This window comes from Notamacropus eugenii, chromosome 5 (genome assembly GCF_028372415.1).
Source record: "Notamacropus eugenii isolate mMacEug1 chromosome 5, mMacEug1.pri_v2, whole genome shotgun sequence".
NCBI lineage: Eukaryota > Metazoa > Chordata > Mammalia > Diprotodontia > Macropodidae > Notamacropus > Notamacropus eugenii.
The window spans coordinates 142243958-142254068 of record NC_092876.1 but is presented as its reverse complement, the minus strand read 5'-3'; the positions used below and the strand labels follow the sequence as shown (position 1 = coordinate 142254068).

General features: G+C 41.4%; 1 protein-coding gene across 1 annotated transcript in view; it reads left to right on the top strand.

The window, feature by feature from the left end:
* Window positions 1-128: 128 nt before the first annotated feature.
* Window positions 129-10111, top strand: part of DIXDC1 (DIX domain containing 1) — a 66238-nt gene continuing 56255 nt past the window's right edge. The window contains exons 1-2 of the mRNA XM_072611112.1: window positions 129-208; window positions 1497-1628. Of these exons, the coding sequence (XP_072467213.1) occupies window positions 1572-1628 (57 nt within the window). The 5' untranslated portion in view covers window positions 129-208; window positions 1497-1571. The remainder of the gene's footprint in view (window positions 209-1496; window positions 1629-10111) is intronic.

The window sequence follows — 10111 nt, the reverse complement described above, 5'->3', positions numbered from 1 at the left end:
CCTCCCGGAGCCTCAGCCTGGGCTGGAGTCGAGTCCCTAGCAGGCCTGGGCCGGCCCGGTGCTCCCAGGTACGGGGAGGGCCAGCCGGGCCACCGGGTCCGGAAGGATGCTAGGCCCAGGAACTCCTCGTCTATAATATGGGCATACTGTACTCCTTTACAGTGTTGCTGTGGGGAAAGAGCTTTGTGAATCTTAAAGCGCTGCAAGTGTGAGTTTTATTATTATTAATTTTTAGGAAATTAAAGTTATGGGGCAAGGGGTAACAAAGAGGCATGGAGCAGGTGGTGAGCCTCGGGGTGGCACTGCGGTCCGTCCGCAGTGCCCAGGGAGGGAAAGGGAGAGCCTGCCTGGGCATGGATGGGAATGAGTGAATGAAGCATTTATTAAGTGCTTACTACATGCAAAGTATTGTGCTAAGCCTGGTGATACAAACAGGAAAGTAAGAGAGTCTGCTTTCATGGAGTTCAAGTTCTAATGGAAGGAAAGAAGGAAAAGGGGCTGGCAGGGGGGCACACCCGTCGGAGAAGGGAGGGCCCTTAGCCAAGACTTTGGGGGCTCAGAGCACAGCACTTCATTCAGAGCTTTGGAGTCCTGACCAACCTGTCTGGTAGTGTTAGACTTTTTTAATTTGAGCCAACTCTTACCTCCTTCATTCCTACCTGGCCACTGGGAGTATAATATTGCCTTAAGCAGTGGGCAGGCTGTCAAAACGGGGCCAGCGCCCCAAACAAGTAGCTCTAGTGTTCTCTTTCTGCCAGATGGCAGGGCTTGTAGAGGGAAGATAAGTTTTTTTTTAAGATGCTGGAGAGTTGAAATTCCATGTTTCCTAGATGGTAATGATAATGATGATACGCAGTGGAAATATTACTTTTGTAGATTAAAACTAGGGACTGAGAAGGGTTGAGGGAAACCAAGAGCTGGCAATATTTATGCTGTTCCTTGGTTTTCTAGAGGTTTGTACAAAGCTGTAACTAGAAATACTCGTACAAAGCCATAACTAGGAACTTTCGTACCTAGATTAAGAATTACAAATGACACAGGGCGAGCAGGACAAAAGGCTCCCTCCGTTGGGGGAGGAATAGAGGAGTAGAGACCCTGGGACATCCTTCTGAGGTGGCTACTAGGGAAAAGCTCACTGCAGCATAGCAAAGGACTGAAAGATGCAGACCACCCTGCCTGAGTTACGGCTCTACTTCCAAATATCTGTGATATTTCGTTTCTGCAACTGAAGGCTAGGTGTGGGAGAACATGGTGCCTTTTTGGGCAAATAGCAGACAGGAATTGCTACCTTCTTTATTACTATTACAGCCTTGGTTATAGGGTGATGACAGTGCCAATGGTGTTCAAATCTCTATGGAGCAGGCCTGTTTTTGATCACTTAAACCATAAGTAACCTGCCTTTAGTTTAAGGAGAGAGAAGCTTTTCTGGGAGAGGTGGCTTCAGTTAATTTCAGCTTCCAACAGTTCCTAAGCTGTTTTCTCTTATATCTTTGCAGGTCTCTCTCTGTTCCTCTTTCTTGTCTTTGATCCCTGAGGGTGGCTTTGACCCAGCTGCCCTAGGGCCACAGGAAATGGGGACCCCAGTGATCATGGGGTATTGTAACTCTCTGCAGGCAGGAGAGCCATTGGTAAGTTTCTGATATATCCTTCAGGTAAGTTTGATGATATCATGAAATTTAGGGCTTCTGTACAGTTTGGTATCTGGGGGACTCTGGACCAGATTTTGGGCTCTGGGGTAGAGTAATCACACAGCTTTCTTCTACTAATGTTCCACGTTTGTACTAGAATTATTTCTCTTCTTTAGCTCATTGGGTTTTGACTGTGGTACCGCTTTCTGCACTGCTTGGAATCTGTTAAATCAGCCACAGTTCCATTTATTCATCAGAATCAAAACTTTAAAAAAAAAGAAAATTCCTGCGTGTTTTAGATTTAGTCTACCAAGTTCAAAGGGGAGTTGAACTGATGAGGTGAAAAGTGACCTGGTAGTAATCTGGCCACTAATTGCAAACTGAGACAGATTTGTTCAGATGTCACACACAAATTATCCACAAGATGTCGCTGCCCTTATCTAATTTTTATCCAGAAAAGTTGACCTATGAGCATTGTTGGTGGCTCATTTAAAAAATATTAGTATTAAGTATGTTTATCAGCTTTGGTACATTTTATGTAAAGCATTAGCATCTGGTAATTCCTTTATTGGCTTTCTACACCCCCTGTCTCTCACCATTCTGCTTCTTTTCCTTTCCCACCTACCTACTCATTCTATGTCACTCACCAGTCTCTGTTCTTTGTCACCATATCCTATTTCCTTGTGTATTCTCATTTTACTACTCTTATCTCATTTTTCTATTCTTGTGTCTTGGGTGTGTGTGTGTGTGTGTAGTCAATCCTCCACTGTCTGTGCTAATGGAGGAGAGTAGAAGCATGATTGTCCAAACCCGTAGGTGATGCTAAAGCTATTTATATCTGATTTGGTAAGAGACATATATGTGGACACATATATTTAGATATTCATAGTACTCACACTGAATGTGACTGTGTCTACTATGAATAGGCATCTATATGAGTGGTATATTCAATTTAACAAGTATTAATAAGCACCTACTTGTTGCTCAGCATTTTGTTAGGTTTTTCTAGGGGATGAGAAGCAATAAAAGACACGATCATCGCTCTTATAATCTAATGGGGGAGACAACAGCACCCAAAATGGTAGTGAACGATACAAGATGGAAGATCATAGTGTCACATGAGAGAAGAAGCATAGATTTAGAACTGGAAGGGACCAAATCCAACCTCTTAATTTTATAGATGGAGAAACTGAGACCCAGAAAGCTTAAGTGATTGCCAAGAATCACACAGCTGACCCTTAAATGCTAAAAATTGTACAAGTATGGTAGAAATTCAGAGGAGAATGAGAAAATGAGGCTTAAAGTCATGAGAGAAGGCGATGTATGGAGCAGGTGATACTTGAGTTGGGCCTTGAAGAATATTCAGGATTTGGATAGGCAGAGCAGAGAGAATATGTTATTCTAGATGGAGGAACAATATGATTGAAGGCACAGAGAGAGAAATGAGCATGACCTATTTGTATATAATTGGCACATCAAAATCGATCTCTGTCCCATATAGTCATATAAAGAGAGAGATATACGTTGGGCCTTAGGATGCTTTGTTGCAAAAAATATGGTAGGAGTAGATATTTCTGGCAGTATGGCAATAATAGTGGCAAAACCTTACATCCCATGTTTTTCTGATTCCTCTCTCAGGCAGAGCAACTTCACTTTGTTGAATCTCAGCTGCTTCTGTATCATTTGGCTTTGCCATCTCCAAATCATTGTGCAAAGTTTGCTGTAGTCCTCTGTCTTCATATTTCCCCTTCTTTTGGGCAATTTAGGGGAACCCCCCATATATGACTATGATATCACTGAAGGGATTTAAGGGTACTTCTACCCTTAAGGGTTAGACATGGGATCAGAGCCAAAACTCAACTGGCAAGACCTCAGAAGGACTACCCTTCAAGGGTGAACTACTGAAGGCATCCTGAGTGCTCACAGAGATGATCTGATCCTGGACTCTAATAACTCACTCTTGGGCTACTGGAGAGAACCCTTTATACTTAAACCACATCTTATTCTGACTGATTTACATTACTGTGAGTCTTTTTCTCAGATATTGGGAACTTAGTGACAGGTTCTAGCTTGATGAATGTTCTATTGTTTGAAAGACAATGACCTCATCTCAAGTAAGTGACAGTAGTTGTAGTAGGAACAACTTCTTCTGTTGCTGATTGTTTTCTGACCAGTATTATATCACCATGTTCCAAACTCAAGATCAAAGGGCCATCACTGGAAGAACAATAGTGGTTGTGTCTTGACTGTCTTCATCACGTACTTCGGTAGAATTTGCAAAGAAACAGATTTTGGCTTCATGTAGGAAAAGCTACCTAATTAGCATTTTCCCAAACTGGGATGAGTTGCCTTGAGAGGTAGTGAATTTTCTATTGCTGCACATATTAGGCTGCGTTCAGATGACTATTTGATGGAGATGCTATTGTGGAAATTCCTGTTTAGCTATTGATTGGACTAGATGATTTCAGAAATTCCTTCTAACTTCAGGTCTCTCTGATGTTGTGGTAGCTCTATGATAGTAGAAATTACCTGCTTGAGAGATTGAAGCTCCTCCTCAGTAATTAATGTTTTCTATTAGTAACAACTAGAATTATTCGAATCATAGTATTTTGAAGCTGGACGTTATCTTAGTTGAAAACTAGTTCAACTAATATCTAACCAGGATAACAACACATTCCCAACAAATAGTTATCGCAGCTTTGCTTAAATATTTATAGTTCTAGTGAAACTCATTTTATTCTTGGATTTTTGGATTTGTTTATTCAACTGTACTTATTAGGAATTTACTAGGTGTAAAGTATTATGCTCGACTCTGGGAATACACACACAAAGTGAAAAACAGTCCTTGATCTCAATAGGCTTATATTATATTGAGTTTTTCTTCAATTTTTGCCCATTGTTATTTTTTAAAATTCAATTTTATTTTATTTTTGAGTCTTAATTCTCTCCCTCTCACCTCTCCTTACCCCACTAAGAAAACAAAAACAACAAAACCTCTGTAATAAATGTGTATTGTCCCATTGCTATTAACTCTTCTTCTGCCCTTAACAGGGTTTTTTTTTTTTTCTGGTAGAAAGCTCTGTCTTGTATGTCCCAAGATTTCTTTTCTCCATGCTAACCACCCACAGTTCCTTCAACAAATAAGGAATGATGTTAGCCTATTTCTCTCAATGTGTTTCAGTTTGTCCATGTTCTTTCTTCTTAGATATGGCACACAGAATGAAATACAGTTCTCCCAATGTGGTCTAACCAGGACAGAGTGCCAATACCTCCTTCCTTCTGGACTCTGTGCTTCTGCATAGTATGAGGTGTTGACTTATCAAGCTTGAAATTCACTTAAACCTCCCACTCTTTGTTACATGAACTGTTGTCCAGCCATGTCATCCTCATCCAAAACTTGATCTGCTGATTTTGTTACCCTAACTCTAGGAGTTTATATTACAGACTAAAATTCTAGATCTGCCAAGCTTTGCAGTAGGATTATACTTTTTAGAGCTGGAATAGATCTTAAAAGTGTTATTGTTGTTCAGTCATTTTCAGTCGTGTCCTACTTTCTGTGACCCCTTTGGGGGTTTTCTTGGCAGTGATACTTTTGTGGGTTTCCTTTTCCTTTTCGAGCTCATTTTTTTTCTTTTTTAAAATTAATTTATTTTTAGTTTTCAACATTTTAGTTTTCAACATTCATTTCCACAAGATTTTGAGTTCCAAATTTTCTCCCCATCTCTCCCCTTCCCTGCAAGATGCTGCACATTCTGATTACCCCTTCCCCCAATCTGCCCTCCCTTCTATCACACCCCTCCCTTCTCTTATCCCCATCTCCTCTGTTTTCTTGTAGGGCAAGATAGATTTACCCCATTACCTGTACTTCTTATTTCCCAGTTGCATGTAAAAACAATTTTTAACATCCGTTTTTAAAACTTTGAGTTCCAGCTTCTCTCCTTTCCTCCCTCCCCACCCATCCCCACTGAGAAGGCAAGCAATTCAATGTAGGTTATACATGTGTAGCTATGCAAAAAACTTCCATAAAAGTCATGGTATGGAAGACTAACTATATTTCCCTCCATCCTATCCTGCCCCCCCCATTTATTCTATTCTCTTTTTTGACCGTGTCCCTCCCCAAAGTGTTTACTTCTAATTATCCCCTCCTCCCATTTGCCCTCTCTTTTATCATCCCCCCCACACTCCACTTATCCCCTTCTCCCCTACTTTCCTGTAGCGTAAGATAGATTTTCATACCAAATTGAGTGTGCATGTTATTCCCTCCTTAAGCCAAATGGGATGAGAGTAAGCTTCACTTTTTCCCTCTCACCTCCCCCCTTTACCCCTCCATTGAAAAAGCTTTTTCTTGCTTCTTTTATGAGAGATAATTTGTCCCTTTCCATTTCTCCCTTTCTCCTTCCAATATATTCCTCTCTTACCCCTTAGTTTTATTTTTTAGATATTGTCCCTTCCTATTCAACTCACCCTGTTTCCCCTGTCTATATGTATGTAATCCCTCCAACTACTCAAATACTGAGAAAAACTCAAGAGTTACAAATATTATCTTTCCAGGTAAGAAAGTAAACAGTTCGACTTTAGGAAGTCCCTTAAGATTTCTCTTTGCTGTTTACCTTTTCATGCTTCTCTTGATTCTTGTGTTTGAAAATCAAATTTTCTATTCAGCTCTGGTCTTCTCATCAAGAATGCTTGAAAGTCCTCTATTTCATTGAATGGCTATTTTTCCCCCAGAAGTATTATACTCAGTTTTGCTGGATAGGTGATTCTTGGTTTTAATCCTAGTTCTTTTGACTTCTGAAATATCATATTCCAAGCCCTTTGATCCCTTAATGTAGAAGCTGCTAGATCTTGTGTTATTCTCATTGTATTTCTACAATACATGAATTGTTTCTTTCTGGTTGATTACAATATTTTCTCCTTGACCTGGGAACTTTGGAATTTGGCTACAATATTCCTAGGAGTTTTTCTTTTTGGATCTCTTTCAGGAAGTGATCGGTGGATTCTTTCAACATTTATTTTTACCCTCTGGTTGTAGACTATCAGGTCAGTTTTCCTTGATAATTTCATGAAAGATGATGTCTAGGCTCTTTTTTTTCTGATCATGGCTTTCAGGTAGTCCCATAATTTTTAAATTGTCTCTCCTAGATGTATTTCCAAGTCAGTTGTTTTTCCAATAAGATATTTCACATTGTCTGCTATTTTTTCATTCCTTTGGTTTTGTTTTATAAGTTTTTGATTTTTCATAAAGTCATTAGCTTCCATCTGCTCCATTCTAATCTTTAAGGAATTATTTTCTTCAGTGAAAGAAAGCTTTTGGATCTCCTTTTCCATCTGACCAATTCTGCTTTTTAGGGCATTCTCCTCATTGGCTTTTTGGATCTCTTTTGCCATTTGGGTTAATCCATTTTTTTAAAGTGTTATTTTCTTTAGCATTTTTTGGGTCTCCTTTAGCGAGCAGTTGACTTATTTTTCATGATTTTCTTGCATCACTCTCATTTCTCTTCCCAATTTTTGCTCTACTTCTCTACTTGGTTTTCAAAATCCTTTTTGAGCTCTGCTATGGCCTGAGACTAATTCATATTTTTTTTTGGAGACTTTGGATGGAGGAGCTTTGACTTTGTTTTCTTCTGTTTTCATATTTTGGTCTTCCTTGTCACCAAAGTAGGATTCTCATTCTTTTTCTGGTTTTTTCTCATTTCCTCAGCTATTTACTTGACTTCTGAGCTCTTTGTTAAGGTAGTTCTCTGCTTCCAGTGGGGGTGGGGGATGTACTGTCAGCTTCTTGATCCCCCCACAATCTGTGGGCCTAGTTCCCAAAACAGGAGCTGCAGCTGCCGCTGCTGCTGCTGTAGCTGCCGCCCCCTCCCCCCAGACCACTACACTCTCCTGCACTGGTTGCACAGGCTTTTCCCACTGACCTTCCAATTTATCCTCAGTGTTTTGGGGTCATGAAGTCTGGAAACCACCACAGGCGTGAGAGATTCAGCCTCCCCGAGGCCTGCTCAGGTCCTGTCTGTATCCACGTGGCCCATGCTGCATTGCACTCTGCCTCTTGCATGATGTGACAGACAATCACCAGTGACCTTCCAGGCTGTCTTGGGCTGGAGATTTGCTTCACTCTGTCATTCTGTGGTTCTGCAGCTCCAGAATTTGTTTACAGCTATTTTTTACAGGTATTTGGATGGGCTTGGGGGCAGTGCTTTAGAAAGTGTGTGCTGTTACTCTGTCATTGTGGCTCCACCCCCAGGATTCCTCTCCAGCTCATTTCACAGATGAGGAAACTGAGGCAAACAGAGTGGTCTGTTTGCCCAGGGTCACACAGCTAGTAAGTGTCTGAGGCCAAATTTGAAGTCAGTCTTCCTAGGCTGGGCACTCCATTCACTGTGCCACCTAGCTGCCCTGCCAGGAGTTGTCTGGACTAATCCCCTCATTTATAGAGGTGAGACAGGTAAGATAACTTGCCCATATAAGTAGCAGAGCGATGGTTCAAACCCAAACCTTGCTAGTCCCACATCAGTGTTCTTTCCAATATGCCATACTTCCAGTGACCTGGGTTTGAATCCTGACCTCAAACTGACCAGCTCAATGACCTTGGCTAGTTACTCTGGACCTCAATTTCCTTATCTATGAAATGGAGATAAGAATAATTGCACTACTAACTTCATGTGGTTGTTATAAGGAAAGTGCTTTATAAACCTTAAAATGCTATAGAAATGTGAGTTATTATTGAACCAGGATGTAGGGATGAGGATATTCTAGTTAATACTTAACCTTTACAGCCACTTAACCAGTACCTCTGTGTTTATTCTATTTCCTGTCTGTGATTAGAGACTGTGTGTCATTTGTTCAGTCATTTCAGTCATATCTGAGTCTTCATGACCCCATTTGGGATTCTTTTGGCAAAGATACTGGAGTGGTTTGCCATTTCCTTCTCCAGCTCATTTTACAGATGAGGATACTGAGGCAAACAGGGTTAAGTGAATTGCCCAGGGTCACAAAGCTTCAGGTCTTCCTGACTCCAGACCCAGCACTCAATCACTGGGCAGAAACTATTTAGCAGTGTCGTTCATACAAGATGCCTGTCAGTGTGACTGTTTCTGGTTTTCAGTTTTCCAGAAATCTGTGTTTAGGTGTCTTCAGGAAAGATCATTAATTTGATTGGGGACTGCTGTGGCTTATTCTCACTAAACTCTTGGTAAGAGCTCCACATAGCAGTGAAGGCCCTCTGCACTGGCAGATGGACAAAAGATTTGGCCTCTCATTCTGGCCCTACCGTTGACCTCCCATGTAACTGTGGGCAAGGTGCTAGCCCTGCTTCACTACATGTCATCGTGTGGGATAGTGAAGTGTTCAGTCTGGACTCAATAAAGACCTGGGTTCTGAGCCTAGATCTGACATTTACTCGCTCCAAACCTGGTTCAATGCTGACTCCTACTGGACTCCCCTAACCCCGACCCTCCACCCACACACCTTTCAGCTCCTTCCTATGTATTGACTTCTCTCATTAGAAGGGAAGCTCCTCCTTTGAAGTCAGGGACTCTCTTGCTTTTTGCTTGCATTATATTTCCAATGTTGCTTACTTAACACAGTGCTTGGCACAATTAAGTACTTAATAAATGCTTGAATTACTAATTAATTTACAAAACTTAAAATAGGACTTGCATGTCTGGTTCTTGGGAACTCTTGGGGAGAGAACACAATGGCAGAGGGAAGTGAGACCACAATCATACTTTAATAAGGCACAGAGAGTACAGAAACAAGGAGCAAAAAGGGGCCTGGAGCCAGATGGCATGGGGAGAAGAATGGGGTTGGGGAGAGGCACAGACAGTTACTCACATATCCATGGATTTGAGCTGGGAGCCCTGGGCAGCACAGACCCAAAGGAGTTAGAGGGCTCGGGGCAGGCGTTGGAGCTCTCATGTTTATAGGGTTTATTTTGGGGGGAACAGACTAACTCTTATCTCTGCCACCTTTGGGTTAGTTCATCAACATACCCAAATCATCTCAAAGGTGTCAGTAAAACTTTAAAGTTAACATATCCGTGTCATCTCAAAGTTGTCAGCAACATTTGGTGTTCTGCTGGTCTTCCTGTGGATGCCTGCAGCTTGTCTGAGATTTACTTATCTTAAGACCAAAAGGCCCTGCCAGCAAGGCTCAGAAGGCTTTTCCTGATTTAGCACCTAAACTGAGGATGTGATTTTTGGTAAATATGCCCCTTTGGTCTATGGGATGGTCTGTAGGTTGTCCTTTGCAAACTTACCTCCTACTATTATTACTTTATACTGGCTACTTATAAACTTACTTAATATACTGACTGAGGCTGAAGGTGGGGATAGAGGGTTGAGATGGACCAGAACAAGGTACAATTTTAACACAATGCTTTAGCTAGTTCACTAGCTGGGTGATCCTGGGTAGGAAACGAAGTTCACGTTTATGAGACTCCGAGCAAACATTGCAACATAGTTCTTTCAGACCCGGGTGTTTCC